This window comes from Epinephelus lanceolatus, chromosome 21 (assembly GCF_041903045.1).
Source record: "Epinephelus lanceolatus isolate andai-2023 chromosome 21, ASM4190304v1, whole genome shotgun sequence".
In the NCBI taxonomy this organism is placed as follows: domain Eukaryota; kingdom Metazoa; phylum Chordata; class Actinopteri; order Perciformes; family Serranidae; genus Epinephelus; species Epinephelus lanceolatus.
In genome coordinates this window covers 23,586,514-23,604,054 of record NC_135754.1, presented here as the reverse complement: position 1 = coordinate 23,604,054, position 17,541 = coordinate 23,586,514, and the positions used below count along the sequence as shown (strand labels likewise).

At 40.9% G+C, this 17,541-nt stretch overlaps 2 protein-coding genes across 3 annotated transcripts in view; one reads left to right on the top strand and one right to left on the bottom strand.

Moving 5' to 3' along the window:
* Positions 1–6,401, bottom strand: part of LOC117247529 (CD63 antigen-like) — a 20,285-nt gene extending 13,884 nt beyond the window's left edge. The window contains exon 1 of the mRNA XM_078163198.1: positions 6,308–6,401. The gene's annotated coding sequence lies outside the window, so the exon portion shown is untranslated. The remainder of the gene's footprint in view (positions 1–6,307) is intronic.
* On the top strand, positions 1,535–17,541 carry LOC117246727 (myosin light chain kinase, smooth muscle-like). 2 transcript variants are annotated; one of them, XM_033610662.2, is made up of 18 exons: positions 1,535–1,681; positions 2,086–2,253; positions 6,345–6,491; positions 6,633–6,785; positions 6,882–7,025; positions 7,441–7,494; positions 7,580–7,710; positions 7,803–7,959; positions 8,074–8,385; positions 8,477–8,576; positions 8,679–8,882; positions 9,891–10,108; positions 10,786–10,909; positions 11,887–12,039; positions 13,042–13,171; positions 13,345–13,426; positions 13,598–13,738; positions 16,869–17,541. In XM_033610662.2, exons 2-18 carry the CDS (start codon positions 2,088–2,090, stop codon positions 17,072–17,074), a joined length of 2,622 nt encoding a protein of 873 aa, XP_033466553.2. In that variant the 5' UTR covers positions 1,535–1,681; positions 2,086–2,087; the 3' UTR covers positions 17,075–17,541. The 2 variants fall into 2 exon arrangements, with proteins under 2 accessions (XP_033466553.2, XP_033466554.2); XM_033610663.2 differs by lacking the exon at positions 1,535–1,681 and having other exon boundaries at positions 1,926–2,253.

The window sequence follows — 17,541 nt, the reverse complement described above, 5'->3', positions numbered from 1 at the left end:
TTTCTTGGCCCAAACAAATCTCTTCTGCTTGCTGCCTCTCCTTAGCAGTGGTTTCCTAGCAGCTATTTGACCATGAAGGCCTGATTCGCGCAGTCTCCTCTTAACAGTTGTTCTAGAGATGGGTCTGCTGCTAGAACTCTGTGTGGCATTCATCTGGTCTCTGATCTGAGCTGCTGTTAACTTGCGATTTCTGAGGCTGGTGACTCGGATGAACTTATCCTCAGAAGCAGAGGTGACTCTTGGTCTTCCTTTCCTGGGTCGGTCCTCATGTGTGCCAGTTTCGTTGTAGCGCTTGATGGTTTTTGCGACTCCACTTGGGGACACATTTAAAGTTTTTGCAATTTTCCGGACTGACTGACCTTCATTTCTTAAAGTAATGATAACCACTCGTTTTTCTTTAGTTAGCTGATTGGTTCTTGCCATAATATGAATTTTAACAGTTGTCCAATAGGGCTGTCGGCTGTGTATTAACCTGACTTCTGCACAACACAACTGATGGTCCCAACCCCATTGATAAAGCAAGAAATTCCACTAATTAACCCTGATAAGGCACACCTGTGAAGTGGAAACCATTTCAGGTGACTACCTCTTGAAGCTCATCGAGAAAATGCCAAGAGTGTGCAAAGCAGTAATCAGAGCAAAGGGTGGCTATTTTGAAGAAACTAGAATATAAAACATGTTTTCAGTTATTTCACCTTTTTTTGTTAAGTACATAACTCCACATGTGTTCATTCATAGTTCTGATGCCTTCAGTGAGAATCTACAATGTACATAGTCATGAAAATAAAGAAAACGCATTGAATGAGAAGGTGTGTCCAAACTTTTGGCCTGTACTGTATATATATATATATTCGAACACTCCATATTAAGACCCTCTTTCCTCATTATAGGATTATTATAATCTTTATCTCTTTAAGGGATCCATTAATTTGTCAGCAACTCCTGTACATATTGGGTCCAGTTTGACCATAATTTCACAAATGTATTCATTCAATATACAATATTATCCATTATTTATTTCAATATTATCTAGTAGTTGTATACATTTAAATGTACTTTATTGATCCCAAAAGTGAAAACAATAAATGAACAACAATCCATGAAATTCATATGTTGTAGGATGTAGGAAAAAAAAATTCCAGTCAGTGAGGCTTTTACAGACAGTCAGCAAAACTGCTTTTCAGAATAGCAACAGAGACAAAGAAGCTATCTCCTCTCCGCTTTGAATATGGATAAGAGAAAACCAGTCTGTAGTAACCATCAGGCAACAAAAGGTAATTGAGAGCACACCTTGGAGACACACCCAGCCAGCAGTCACTATTATTCTCATTTAAATAGAATTAAAGGCGTCTCATTTACAAGTAGATCTAACTGTTTGTGGTCACATCGTCCCACAGCTCCACATTGACTCAAAGAAACTCAAATCCCTGGAAGTCCACAGTTTTATAGAGTCACTTCAGTGATTTCTCCCCAGGCTGTCTGTCTCACAGCAGCGTCAATGCGTGAAGAAAGCTACCCTACAGGTTCTACTTGATTCCTGCGGCGACTCTGGCAGTGTTGCTCAACCTTTGTGACTGAGTGTTTCCTGGGAATAGATGTTTACAGGGGGTAAAATGGAGAGAAGAAGCTGACAGTGGGAATCTGTGTGAGGACAAGCAGATTTTATGAAGAGAGCCACCAGGTAAAAAATGCTCTGTATACTTTTCTTTTATCAGTATCCACCTCTGTTTCTCTTCAGCTGGAATGTTAGTCTCTCCCACACGTTTCCTACCCTGTCTCTGTGGCTTATTTTCTATCACATGTGTCTCTCTGCGTCTGTTCTCAGCTCAGGGGGACAGTGGGGGCTGGACATGTGTGTTTTAATTGGCCTTCCGATGAAAAAGCTGTTTCCTGTGTACTGTGGGGCCGAGGGTGGGTAGTGATTTCAGGGGCTGACTGAAAGCAGAGGCTCCTCCTGTTAGCATCTCAGACAGGATGTGTGAATAGAGACCGGGCGACTCAACTTCACACACACATATATATTTGAGTGCAACCTAAAGAGAAAGAGCAGGCCTGACTGATGACTGAAAACTCATTTCTACATAGGGATGGATAAGGATGGCGGCAAGCCGAAGACCTTTGTGTCTACTTTCCGGTTGGCCCTCAAGCCTCAAGCCAGAACCTTCTGTGTGGAGAAGAAGAAGGAGGATGGACTGGACTCCAGTAAAAGGACATTAATGGGAAATAACAAACTGGGTGTCTCATCAGCAACAGGTAAAGACTATCAGAAAAGCAGGACAGTTGCTTTTTAATGTGTCAGTGTTAATGCTAATGAACTAGACTCATTGTTTATTGTTGCAACATGACTGGAATGTATTCATAACATTTATCACAGTTACACCCCACACAGAGCCTCAGCCAGTAGCGCCTCCAGAAAAGTTTGCCAGGGGTGGTCAGATGGGGTCATAACTAAATTTCAAGAATTATTATGCTGCTTAAGTATACAGGCTAGTTTAAAACTAAGGAAATTGCACATGTTGATTTCTTATTTTACAGTTAATTTTACAAATGATCTCCATAGACTAATGCCAATACAATAATATTCTGACTTCCACAACAATCCTTTTTCAGTGTGTTATATAACTCTACACGTCCGCGGTGATTCATTGTACTTCAAATGGGCTGGTTATCCTTTTCCTCACAAAGACAAATAAAGCTTTAATTCAAGGAGCAAAACATTTACTGGGAACAAGCCATCTCATGTCTAAGAACACCCCCACACACCCCCATCCGCCCTTGCAAGTCACTTATGCACATATTAGGCATATGTGACTTGCAAGAGGGGAATGGGGGTTGGGCAGGTGATTGTATCGGGGGTAGTTGGGAGACATTTTCCTTGAGGGCTTTCTACCAGAAAGGAATCTCTTAATTAAGGCCAGGGGGGAAAAGTTGTGGTTTGAGTTAAAATGAATAAGTTCTGTCAGTGAAGGCTTTCTACACAAAAAATTTCTCCCATGTGTGTATCAGGGTGGTCATGCCCCTCCACTCTGGCCACCCCTTGGCGGCACCCCTGGCCTCAGCCTTCTGCAGGCACTTCATGTTTTAATTCAAAGTGTCCTCATGCAACCTTTCATATAAATATTTGGGCTGTCAAATGACTATTTTTAAAGTTGCGATTAATTGCTGAATTGAAATAGTTAATCGTGATTAATCGCACTTTCAACTCCATGTTTAAAATTTCATTATTTTGCATTTGCAGAGTGTCTTGATTAGGGTACATTTAGATTACTTTTAGATTAATTTATTTCATATCATTGCTGCACTGCTACAAGAAAATTATCTAGAAACTATGACTTAGAGGTAGGAGACAATTTCAAAGTGCTTACTCTCTGAAATACAGTGATTTTTGTTTGTTTAAAGATTGCAGAAAATTTGGGAAATATGCAGGAGTTCATGTAGACCTACAAACCGTGCAGCACATTTCAATAAAATGAATAAGAAACAAAAATACTTGATAGCTCGATTAACTTTGAGGTTAGTTGAAAATTGAGGGACACAAGACTGATTAAAGAAAAACTGATGAATCAGTAATTGTTGTACTACGACATGCCCCAAGCATCTAACTAAAATAAAATTCCTCACCATAAATGGTCTGCAGTCAGTTGCTGCCCATTTAGCAAGCACTGAAAACCCTCCTAGATTTTGTACAAGGGTCCATGGCTATTCGAACACTCCAAATAGTGCTTTGCAGGCTTTGCTGACGCCAGCAGTTGCCCTCTGACATCAGTCGATTAGCTGCACCTATGTTCACCTCGTTGGTGGTAGCCTCAAACTCACAGTACTTTGTTGATATTTAAATTCTGTCAGACAAAAGGTACATATTACTTTTGACATGTCCACTGAGCTGCCTGGGTTTTTTTTAGTGAAATGAGCTATTCAAAATCTTAGTCATTATTTTATTTTATTTCATGTCATTATTGTCCATCACTGCAGCATCCGGAGGCAGGAACCTGCTGCAGTGGCTTGACCAGGGTACATCTAAGGGACAAAATTGCAGAACATGATCAATACCCTTAGTAAATATCCAACTGATTAGTGCTCCAAAAATGATGTTATGTACTTAACGTAAAGTTACATAGGTTAGATTTCGGCAAGTACACAGATGTAGGTTCGGGTTGGTCAAGTAAAGTTACATAAGCCCTTTTTAAACAGGAATTGTGCAAATTTGCAGGAAAGCCCAATGAGTCTTCTTTCAGCATTGGCAGTATATAAACAAAATCGAGTAGTGCGGCATAATGCCGCCTGCCTACTTTTGTTTATACAGAATGCACCTTTTTCGGGGCAATGGAGGGCGTGAGCAAGTAACAAAATGTGTAATTCAGTGTGTGATGTAAACAGTGGCGTGGGAGGGAAGCCGCAGCTAGTCAGTCCTTCGGCGATTCTCTTGTAAGTTGGCCCGTTGTTCACTGTCCACGTCATTTGACAGTTAATGGCCTCTTCGTTTGCGAGGGCAAAGAGGGCCCGCAATTCCTTGTTTCCCCATCATAGCAGGAATTAGCGAGCAGCTAGTAGCATGAGAGAAACGCAAACCTGACAGACACTATGAAGATGAGCAACATCTCATCTTCATAGTGTCTGTCAGGTTTTTCATAGTGTGTGTCAGGTTTGTGTTTCCCTCTTGCTACTAGCTGCTCGCTAATTCCTGCTATCAGCTGTTTCCTGTTTATCCACTGCCAGTGGGTTGTGGCGTCATCAACAGAGCTCCTCAAGTCATCAACAGCCCCTCCCGTGGCGGAAGGCCGCCTCGTTCTGTTTAAAGCAAAAAGGTTTCGCCAATATGACTACCCTACGAGACGGAAAATTGGGCACCTCGGATCAACTCACCAGTCCGGCTCTGTGTGTCTAAACGCTCGCAGCTTGCCGGCAAAACAGCCCAACATTCGCGGAAAATCTGGCAGTGTAAAAGGGGCTATAGGTTAGCGTTAGGAAAACAAACATGATGACAACACACCTTAAAATAACTTGGTTTCACACGGTTACGAACACCAGTCTCCCGGGGGAAAGTCCAGTGTTGTTTAACCCATCTACCATCTCAACCTACATCCCTAACATCATGGACTTTCAGTCTTTAAACTACTTTCTTATTGTACTCCTGTCAGCACATTGGTCATGTGGTTGCAGCCCTCAGTTACATGGATTATATATGAATTGTGGTGCATTACTTTTCATAAACATATGACAGGCTCATAAGAATAGCATGTACATGTGGGCATTGCAAGGTAGAGCTTTGATCAGGCCCAAAAACAATCAGGCTCGACCCTTCATCATGAACATGCATAGTTTCTGTACAAGCATGAGCCTGATCCAGAACAGCAGTTTTGGATGGGATTGAAAAGCAGAGTTTCCACTGTAAAATAAATATTTACAAGCTAAGTCAACAAAACTATTTTCACTGTAGTAACAGACATTTGTGACATGGGGTGGGATTGTATATAGTCTGTCCTTTTGGTCATTCAGAGCAATAGCAGCAGAAGCTCTGGGTGCTCAGTCTGAGGAGATGGAGGAGAAAGTGTTTGTTAAATTCATAAACATATACCATATCATACATGTATGCCAATCATGTTTGGTGGGGAGAATTAAATCCTTAATGCTTTTATTGGTGGGAACAAATGAACATATTCTAAATAATAAAAGGGATGTGTCCTCTGCGTCTCCCCACCCCTAAATCTACACCTATGAAAAGGCCTTTCGGGAAAAACAGGAGGACTGGTATCTGTTAGAGTATACATGCATGTAATTATATGGTGAGCTCCCTTGAGGCTTGTTGGCTACTTCTCAAAATATTTATTAGGGTGCAGCTCTATATACGACAGGATTAAATGCGCTGTTTTTGTAGGTACTACTGTTGTCAGAAATGTCCTCAGGCACTCAGAGTGACATGCACTCTGCCAGGCTTTCACACACACACACACACACACACACACACACGTGGTGGGAAAACCTTGAAAACAACATGTCAAATTCCCCACGCTTGCACTCTTGCAACTGAAACATACTCCAGCAGATACAGCAACAGGTAACTGATTAACAGAGACGTAATGCTGCTCTGCCTGGAGGCAACACAGATGAACACCACACACCCACATCACTCTACAGTTTCAATATTTTCATTTCTCACTATATTTGCATGTACCACATGGTGCGTTTAAAGTTTGATCAGTTAAATCATGCCTGGAGTGGAAAGGCCCCGAACCTTCCATTGAAATATTTGCTAATGACTTTTCCTGATTGGTCAGTGGTAAAGGAAACACTGGTGTATGCAGTTTACCTGGAAATGAGCTCCATTGTCCTGAACTTCTCCTCAGGGTCCAGACTGAAAACCATCCAGGCACTTGAATCGCCTCACTTCAAAGAACCACTCAGGGACTGCACGGTCTGTGAAGGAAGTGATGCTACTTTTCAAGGTGTTATCACAGGAAGTCGACCTCTGACTACTTCCTGGCTGCACAATGGTAAATGTCTGATTAACATACCTTCAAAATGTCTACCTCTTGTTCATTATAAGCAAGGATTGAGTCACAATATCCATTATTTAGAAGGAATTTTACAATCCTCAACAGTAAAAACATGTTTGCCTATTGTTATGCTTTTAGGTGAGAGGGTGAAATCAAGTAATACCTCCTTCAAAAATGATGTTGCCAGCCTGGCTCTGACTCGGTGTTCCCGGAGAGATGCCGGGACGTACACCTGCATAGCTGAGAATACAGCTGGGAAACAGTCAAGCAGTGCTACGTTGCGTATCACAGGTAAAGCAGGGGTCGAGTTAGAATTTATTTGTCCTTAAATGAACCATATTGAATTGATCTGTGTACAGTAAACCTGTTTCCACTCTGTTTTCAAAGAAAAAGCAACAAAGGAAATTCCCAGAACAAGCAACCATGAGTCACACAGCGAGGTCACGTCCAAGGCTTCACCCCCCAGAAACACTCAATTGTCTCCTGCTTTTAAGGGGAAAAGCAAACAGAGAGAAAAGGAAGAAAAGAAAGGTAGATTTAAAACTTTTGTTAAGCTTAATAAAAACAGTTTGTGATGTTACACCCCCTTTTCTTTTTGCTTTTCTTCTTACTACATGTACTTATAAAAAATCTGTTGGAAAAAAATGCAAATTAATGGTAAATATGAGGGCAGAGAAGCAGCAAAAACACACATAGTGACATGTAAAACTGTGTATGACATGCATTTTGTTCACTTCATAAAACATACAGGCTGTCTTTAACCTTCTTTCACCTGTTGCAGTGTACACACACAAATGTTTGTGGTTAATGGTGCCTGCCTTTTCATTCAAAAGTGCAATGCATTGGCTGCTGCTGCAACCTAACATGACTGCTCACATGTGATTGGTTGGATACTTTTTAAAACTGCCTATAGCAGCACACACCTGAAGTCCACCTTCTCCTTCAGTCTCCACAGGTGGCAGAGATATCAAACCTCAAACAAAAGTCTCCCCTAGCAAAGGTGAATAGAGGACACCACAACACGTAAGCTTACATTTTGATGGCATTTCAGTTATGCTTCACTGATGGAACAAACCTCTCCTCAGGGCCTCCTGTGGAGTTTGTAGACCCACCGGAGCAGGTGGAGGTTCGAGTAGGACAGCAGGCCCAGCTGCACTGTGAGTTCAGGAGCAGCTCTGTCCCTGTGGCCTGCTGCTGGATTTGCAACAAAGACAAGGTAATAAAAAACAGTCCAAGTTGTTAGATGTTAGGGTTGTTCGATCCATTGAAATGGCAGTAAAGCCTTATGTCTTGATATGTATTCGTCAGGTGGTGAAAGGAGGGCCGAGGATGTCTGTCCGCAGCAGTGAGACGCACAGCAGTGTGGAGATCTCTCAGGCCTGTCCAGAAGACACAGGCTTGTACACTGTCATAGTACAAAACAGAAAAGGCTCTGCACAGCATATCGTGTCCTTCAGTGTCATAGGTGAGACTTACTTTGGTCAACAGTTTAGTATTTAGAGTTCTCCAATGAGTGCTCGGATATGAGCCCAACAAAGCAGCATGAGTAGAGGTATTTTGTTCTTATATTTCTCCTCAGACCGGCCCGAGCCACCAGCATCCCAACCTGTTATTTCCCAGCTGTCCATTCAGTCCCTGGTCCTGTCCTGGACGGGTCCCAGCTACGACGGAGGCACAGCAGTGCTGGGCTACAAAGTGGAGGTCAGACCAGAGGGCTCGAACAAGCCCGAGAGCTGGACTGAACTAACAAGCCGATGTAAAAGCACATCCTATCATGTCCGCTCAGGACTGGAGCCTCTGGGGCAGTACCGCTTCCGTGTCAGGGCATACAATTCAGCAGGGGTCAGCGAACCAAGCCAGGAGTCTGAGATTGTCAAGATGGTGACCACAAGTATGTGATGTGTTGGTAAAATGTTTGCGAAGAGGCTATCTGTCGGGAGGGGTGTGCTTATTTGTCACCTGCTGTGTATTTTTTATGTTAGAGGCAGAAAAGAAGGAAGATCCTGGGTCGTATATCACAGTGACCATTGACACCACACATAAGGCCAAGGACTACTACAGTCTGCATGAGAAGCTGGGAGTGTAAGCATTGAGTCTTTGTATTTAAAACAAACTTGACATTTTCATGTCCAACAAAGTGAAGTTCTAATGCCTCTTATTTGTTTTTGATTGAACATTTTCCAGTGGGAAGTTTGGCCAGGTGTTCCGGATGTCCCACAAAGAGACGGGTCAGGTGGTTGCGGCAAAGTTCTACAGAGGCCGAACCTCCAAGGAGAGGGCGGCAGCTCGCAAAGAGATCGAACTAATGAACAGACTCCACCATCCAAAACTGGTCCAGTGTTTGGCTGCCTATGAAACACGCTCTGAGATGGTCTTGATCATGGAGTAGTAAGTAACTGAGGAGTGAAAGCTGACTTTGATCAGTAAAATTATTTTGTATCTGTTGGTGGGAAGTTTCTTCTGCTGATGTGTGATTTAAGTTTTTTTTTTTTTGTTTCTGTGGACTGTGAATGAAGTGTGTTTAACAATGATGAAATTAGTTTATTTAAATGGAGTCTGGTGGGTTTGGCGGTAGCAATCTTGGGGCTGTTTCTGGTTAAACAAAAAGGTTGTTAGACACTTAAGATGCACTAATCTGACATTAATCTGAGCCAAACAGTGGCAAAAGCAAGCACTTTTATTGGATGGTGCACCATTGCCCTGAGGGGTTAATTGCAGCCCGTTTCGTGGCTGCCAGCTGCAGCCCTTTCACTTAATGCTGGACCAGTTTAAAAATGATTATTCCCATTTGTCATTTACATTTTTATTTTACATTTTCATCACAATACTCCTGTTCTTCTGTAGCTTCACTGGCTTCCTGTTAAATACCGTGTTGACTTTAAGATCTCACTCCTCACCTTTAAGGCAATCCCCAACCTAGCTCCTCTGCACCTCTCCGAGCTCTTGCACATCCACACCCCCACCTGCACTCTCAGGTCTTCCTCTTCCATCCACCTCACTGTCCTGCCAGCCCGCGTGACCACCATGGGGTCTAGAGCCTTCAATTGCTCTGCTCCCCGCCTCTGGAAGCCCCCTCCACTTTCAAATCCCGCCTCAAAACCCCTCTCTTTTAAATAGCCTATTCAGATTGACTCCCTTCCATTTGTTGCTGTTATTATTTTTATGATTTATTTTTATGTTACTTTATTCCTTATCTTGTTGACTTTATTAATCTGTTCTTATTTTCTCTATCGTTGCCTGTAAGGTGATGTCGAGTGTCTTGAAAGGCACCTATAAATAAAATGTATTATTATTATTATTTAGACACAAAAACATGGAAAAAATATGGTCTGGGTTAAAAATACCAAACTCCCACTTTAAGGATTGTTTTTGAAACCTGTGTTACTTGTCGCCCAGTATTGCAGGCGGGGAGCTCTTTGAACGCATCGTGGATGAAAACTTTGAGCACACGGAGCCCACCAGCGCTCGCTACATGCAGCAGATCCTGGAGGGCATGCAGTACGTTCACAAGCAGAAAATCGTCCACCTGGACCTCAAACCAGAGAACATCGTCTGCGTGGACAACACTGGTACAAAGCTGAAGATCATCGACTTTGGCTTGGCTAGTGAACTGAGTGAGTTTGCTTTGTTTTTTGTCGGGTTTTTTTTTTTTTTTTTAATAACTTTTTCTGCTGCTCACAAGGGACTGTGAACAAATCACCCAGTGTGTATTCTCATGACAAGTTACAATCTAGGGAAATCCAGTGGTCCTTATAAGGTGCCAGTCAGTGCTGTGCAGCTTTGTGTACTCAGCCTGGGGAATAAAATATTTCCTGTTATGGTTCATATGAATACATATAAACAAAAATCTTGGCTGCATAAAAGTCTGCATCAAGTTCAACTGAAGTAAATATACTTAACTATTTTGCCAGCCTCTCAATTTGACCATGTTTTTTATGCTGACAACAACACAGCAATATCTACGAAGGATCAGACATTCTTATAAATGCAGAAATAACCACAGATAACATCAAGGAGTGTTGTTTCTAAATTCCTAGATATCCACAATGCCCATTAAACAATAACAAGTCCTTAAATAGACAACTGCCTTAACTCAATACATGCCGCAAAGCCTGTGGAGCCAATTCAGGCAGTAAATTTGGTGACGCTCCAGAAGCTGCACCCCCAGACTGGGTGGTCTGTTTAGAGTTGACTGTAGCTTTCTGTAAATAGGCCAATACAAACAGACACATGTAAAACAGTCAGGGTGATGTTTTGAATTTCTGCTTTTTACTGTTATCCTGTTCTTCAGAGGAGGGTAAACCCCTGATGGTGATGCATGGTACGCCAGAGTTTGTGGCCCCTGAGGTGATCAATTATGAGCCTGTGGGCCTGGAGACTGACATGTGGAGCATCGGAGTCATCTGCTTCATCTTGTAAGTCAAACAAATGCTGTAGTAGTTTAGACTAAAGCCACAGTAGCATACTCTAAAAGGAAAAAAATGGCAATGGGGATACTTTGTGAAAATGAAAACAGTAATCCTAGAGGGCATATTAGATTTTTCATGAAGTGTGGGACAGAAAAAGGATTTAAGTGACATAAATGCCTGGTGTTTATTCTTAAGTCATCCTTTATCTATAGATGTCAATTATGGCAAAGTCATATGAAGATAGTTAAAAGTTAAAGGAAATCATTAACAGTTTAGTTCATGCCAGTTTAATCACATGAAACCAAAATTATTCAACAAATGCAGATTTGGCGCCATCTGCTGGTGACATTGTATAACTATAGTGCCCTATAACATTGATTCCCAACCAGGGGTTCCTGTACCCTAGGAGCTACTTTGGCAGTTACCAGAGAGTACATGGAAATATTGTGGTGTAGCAACTCCACTCACTTTTAATTTGCAAAAACTTAAATAACAATTTGATCAGAAAATGAATATATACAGTATATACAAGTACTGAGTCAGCTGTAGCTTGAACACAGTGTGTTACGATGGGGATTGTATGGAAAGTTAGTAAGTGAGCAGAGAGGTCTAAACAGTTAGCTGAAAGTTATATGCAAATGCTGAAAAGTAGCCAAAATGAGTGGGTATACAGGTAAAATAGTTCCTAAAGTCACTAGAAATGGCTGAATATAAGTGATGAATATGCAGTTGAAATAGTTAAGTTATGGCTGAATGATTGAAAAAGCTCATCATTTAGCTTCTGCCACTAGTAGTGCAAATGCTACCAGTGTGCAAAGTTTCAACCAAATCCAGCAGTAGCTCGATGGAATAATAGACTGAAGACAGTTCATTTACCCCTTTAGGTCAGTGTTATAAGTACTATATTTCCCTATTTTTTTGGTTACAAATCCTGTCTGTGCAGAAACACTGTGTATGTGTTGATTTATTGTTTTGTGTCCTAGGCTCAGTGGAGAGTCTCCCTTCCAGGGGAACAACGATGCTGAGACTTTTGCTCTTGTGACTTCTGCCCGCTTTGAGTTTGATGAGGAGAGTTTTGAGGACATCTCCGATCAGGCTAAAGACTTTATCAGCTCCCTGCTGAAGAAAGACAGGAGGTTGGTCTGGTTTTCTTTAGATCTCCTTTTTTAAATGATGATTATGGTGCATAGCAAATTCTCGCCATGATTACCTATATATGAGTGATTCTTCAACTGTCGTGAAAAAGAAACACATTTTTATGTTTTTATTTGGTCACACTTAAGTCCAAAAGGAACATACAAAAGAAAAAATATAGATAAGTCATTATTTTAAGTGTGGTTTTTGCTATATTTCCTTTGTCCCTGAGCCAGATTTTGGACATTCAAACCTGCTTAATTTTGAATTTCATCTTGATCTTATATCAACTTCAACTGCACGTGACACATAAATCACACTTAAATGTCCAAATAATTTTATATTGTGTGTTTTGTGTGTATTCATTGTCAACGCTAAACTGGACAAAAGCTTGGCTGAATCACCGTCTGTTTTAAAAGTGTGAGCCACTGGGACGGGACAGTTTCACATTTTATCAGTGTGTTATGTGTGCAACCCATCACCAGGAGATTTCAAAAGCAGCAAGTAGCAGTTAGCGGCTCACTTAAGAAGAGCGGCCTAACATATCATGACTTTTTTTTTTTTCAATGAGACTGTCACTTCGACAACAGTCACTTTCATGACTTCGTTTATTGTAATGGAAAAGACACATGGTGATGGAAATGCCAGTGTTATTCTACTGAAAATATTATACCCATACATTTCTCTAAATATGATATATTATTTAAAAGTTTCCGGACCAAATGGATCATATAGATATGCTAACAAACTGCCTGGATTCAAGAACCTCTTTGTGATACAATTAGAAAGTTTCAAGCTCCTATGAGAAGCAGCTACAAGAGTATTCTCTCCAGTTTATAGTATAACATTATGGGCAGCACACTCCTTGTGACATTTATCAACCTCTGAATATGAATCAGGGAGAGTCTGGGTTTTATTCAAGCAGCAGATATTTCACGGCTGCATCACAGTGAGCTCAGATTTAACAGCCTTTGCTTCCCCCTCTCTATCCACCTGCACTCTAGATGTAGGTTGTCATGTACTGAGGCCCTCGCCCACCCCTGGATGGTCTCTTTCACCCCACTGACCCGCAGACCTACCAAGTCCCTCAATAAGGGGAAGATGAGACGCTTTCTGGCCAGGCGCAAGTGGAAGGTAACTAACCTGAAAAATGACTACAATGCCGTTAGCCCAGCCTCGGACAGATGAACAATTTTCTTATCAGTGCTTCCCTGTGGTGACCTTTCAGTCCATTGTCCTGTTCAGACCTTGAGCTTGGTTATGAGTGTAGTTTGTCATCCAGTGCTATTTGTCCTTTAAACTTCTAGAAAACTGGCAAGGCTGTTTTGGCCCTACAGCGGATGGCTAATCTCTCTAACAGGCCAGACTCTCCTGGCAGCTCCTCAGAGGGTAAGACCGATAAAAAAGACACGCACACACACACAATGCCCTTCCATGTCCTGCAGCCACATACATATGGCAGATGACTCACACTTTCCGATTGTCACTTCAAGTTTACCCTTTTGTGATCTGTAAAGCCTTGTTTCCGTTTTATTCATCATCATCCTCCCTCTCATGCAGAGCCAGGCTGGAGCCAAGAGGCAGGGGAGGCCATCCAGTCGCTGGATAAGCAGCTCCAGAGTGAACCTCGCTTCCAGCAGGCCCTGAAGGACACCACCCTTCCCAAAGGAGCAACAGCTCGACTAACATGCCTCATCAATGGTACAGTGACAGAACTGTGTTGCACTTCATTAAATAATGCCCCGCCATGTTCTATAAGGGAAGAAGAAAGACAACGCTGTCAGAATAGATCTGATGGCCGCAAGTCATTAACTGGCCCAACTTAAAGCTGCCATGGTTTTATGTTATATAGAGATCAAATTACTATATAATTTTGAAAGGAATTATTCATAAGGACGAATCCACAGATTCCATGTTATACTTCCTTTGTTTAAAGGGGATCTATTATGCTTGTCCTCATTTTCTGTCATATATAAAATGTCATAGTGTCACGTTTGTATTAAACATGGCCAAAGTTTCAGATAACAGTGTAAACGTATGTAAAAGCAATCACTGAGCATGAGTCTCGTGCTTCAGACTGTTTTGAATGACCCATCTTTAGGTGGCTTTTTGTTAATTAGCTTTGCAGATCATTTGAAATAAAGGACAAAAAAAAATCAGATTTATTAGTTTAATAAATATTGACTGTGTTTATTAACATATAAAGCTATAACATTTTTAGGATTGTGAAAAGTTTTTCTACAGATTTTAGCCGATAAACGCATATAGAGCATGTCCATTATGAACCAAAGCAACAGCAGCAACAGCCTCGTTTTCTTCCAACCATTCATCAAACTAAGTCCGCAGTAGAGATCAAATTAACAACAAATCCATCAGGGGCGATTCTAGGATCAGAGGTTTAGGGGTGCTCAGCACCCAGAGAGCTGCCCGGCCAGGCAAGATAAATTTTACTGTTTTGTACATTTTAACTCAATTTCATTCCCACATTTGTGAAAGAAAAGCACAACACTTTTTGGGAAAGTCTGTGACTAAACCATCAAATCTGATTGAAGGTAATTTAAATGCTGAGCTACAGCAAAAGAGGAATGGATTGGTATCATAAAAGAAACATATCGTAACTCTAATTTCTGGGGGAAGACAACTCATTTTGATACAACAGCTCCTCAACATACACATAAACAGTATGTATGTTTGTGGAGTTAACCAGCCCCCTATAGTGAGTACCAAAAATATTGTATTATTATTATTATTATTATTATTATTATTATTAATAATAATAATAATAATAATAATAATAATAATAATAATAATAATAATAATAATAATTAATAATAATAATAATAATATTTGTTTTGTAAAATACTGTATTTTTGTTGTTAAAATATTACATTGTAACCAAGTACTGTATGGTTTTGACACTTTTCTAGCTTGTTAAAAAGGGACATACAGTTAAAAAAAAAAAAAAAAATCTCTCAAATTTTAGGGGTGCTGGGATTCAGTTTAGGGGTGCTTCAGCACTCCCAAAAATGGGCTAGAAACGCCTATGAAATCCATCCATTTTGTAGCAGTTTTGTAGCCATCTGATATTTGCTCTGGCAATTACAGGCTTACCATGGAAATGGCTGAGTAATATTTTTACTAATGTTGAGCCAGGTATGCTGTTATACTGATTTGGACACATTCGAAATGTCTTGTTGACCAATGAGATTGCTTAGGGGGAACTACTTGTTGTATAATACCCTTTTTCCAACTGTTGTTTTTTCCACTTTTGCGACAAGCTTTTATCAGATCGTGACAGATTTCTTTAAAGGGTCATCTGCTCCAGGCACGCTACTGCAAGTGTTTACATTATGTAGCCTACACTGCTACATGTAGCTACATGCTAATGTCAGGGAAACAAGTAATCTTGGTTGCAAATGTTGTTACATTGGATCATAATGCTGCTGGAACATTTACAGTTGAGAATATTTTGGTTTAGAAGCTTTTATTGGTGATGATGACTCACAGTAGGCGCTCCCAAAAAATGTATAGAAAAACAAGGAAGGAAAAATTAAAAAGCCTTTTATTGTAGTGGCTAAATCATTAAAAGAGCCAACATGTTTTGACTGTAGGTCTTTGTCGGGGCTTTCAAAAAATACAATGCAGGTATGGCCCCACCTATATAATGGCAGAAACCAATCAGAGGCCATCACATGACCCATATAATGGCATGACAGCTGAAACAAATAGACAATAATGAAAAAATAACAAGGTAATAAAAAACAGAATGACATGAGATAAGATACCCAGAAGATATCCAATCTTAACACAGGTTGCGAGAAAAATCATGACGCTTGTAAAGAATAATGACAAATCACATTGAACATGTGAAGTCTATATCCTCATTGAGACCAGGATACATAAAGGCATCCAGTCTGTTTCTGTATTCCATCACCTTCCCGACCAAATGTTGTTGAATGCCCTCAGTGTGTAATAGGGTATCATTAGCATTATGAAATTCACTGAAATGTCTATCCATGGGGTATGTTTTTTTTTGTTCTACTGGTATATTTGTGTTCAGCAAGGCGATCCCTCAGGCGTCTTTTTGTACAGCCTATGTAGAAAGAGCCTTCCACACATGGACAAGTCGGACAGTAAATAACAAAAGTAGTGAGTGCGGCTATACTCTATTACAATCATTCCCTGGCTGCAAGTACACTGCTACATCTAGCTACATGCTAACGTCAGGGAAACATGTTATCATGGTTGAGGATTATGTACATTTTTTCCCTGATTTCAGATCTTATTCTTGCTGGAATATGTCTGGTTGAAGATTTTGGTTTAGAAGCTTTTTTGTGATATTTTTTTGTTTTTTGTTTTTTCAAAGTATAAAGTGTCTCTCTGTTTTCTTAAAGAGACACTTAAACGGAACATTTCAGAGAGATGGTGAATACAGGTGTTCCAGCTCAGACAGTATGAGGAAAATGGTGTATGAAAACATGTTCTCGCGGAAAGTATGAAACTTGAAAATGAGCATAATATGTCCCTCTTTATTCTCAACAAAACATGGAAACATTGTGGTTTGATCGGGGGTTAAGTGCTGAACTATTTGTTTGTCATATACATAAACTTTCTGGAGTCTCTGCTGGGTTCTTGACCATGTTCTCACGGTAATGACAAGAGGGAAAAAAATGTGTTAACTTGGACAGAGCTAATCTACAACGTCCCCCATTTCTATTCTTTGTGCTGAGCTAAGCTTACGGGCTGAAGGTTCATAATTACTGAACCAACTCTACTGTTCTAAACTTAGTGTTCGTCTTTTTATCTAACTCACTTACTGTCTAAATTCCAGGTTACCCACAGCCGGAGGTGAAGTGGCTTCAGAATGAGAAGCGGGTGTCTGAATCGGAGAGAGTGACCACTGAGCAAAATGAAGACGGCCTCTGCTCTCTGGTTGTGACAGATCTGAAGCCTTCTGACTCTGGGGTTTATGTGTGCCGGGCCGGCAACAAGCTGGGGGAGGCAATGTGCTCTGCCAAACTGACAGTGAGGATGTGAACATGAAGAAAACCAGCAGAGGCAACAATTTTAAGATTATCTTCATTTGGAAGGAGACTTCAGAAGCAGACTGATGTGAATGGTTGGGTAAAGCCTGGACTTTGACACGTCAGCACACAGATGGACGGTTACTCACTGCCACACAAGGCTGCTCACACACAATTTCAAGGCAAAGCGGGTGCATTATGTTCTTCTACCACATGCATACCCAGCGCCACCAGTTACCACAGTGCACTTATTAAGTCTGTATTCTTTTAATGTGTAGTTAGCATGTTCAGCTACTAATGCACATGGTTTTGTTGCACTGAAATAAGGTGATATCTTTGCTACTGTGGCTGAGCTCAGCACCGTTCACATGAGAATTGTACATTTTGCACATTTTAATATCGTTCAAGTGTAAATGGTTTTTAAAGGCATTAACATTAAAAGCTGAATTTGAGAAAAATAAAAGCTTACTTGGTTGAAAA

What these genes read in the sequence shown, in the direction of transcription:
- LOC117246727 (XM_033610662.2), top strand. Translation starts at nt 2,088, where the DNA reads ATGGATAAGGATGGCGGCAAGCCGAAGACCTTTGTGTCTACTTTCCGG. An exon ending in ATGGTCTTGATCATGGAGTA is followed by an intron (nt 8,883 to 9,890) that starts GTAAGTAACTGA and finishes CTTGTCGCCCAG; the next exon opens with TATTGCAGGCGGGGAGCTCT. An exon ending in TCCTGGCAGCTCCTCAGAGG is followed by an intron (nt 13,427 to 13,597) that starts GTAAGACCGATA and finishes CCTCTCATGCAG; the next exon opens with AGCCAGGCTGGAGCCAAGAG.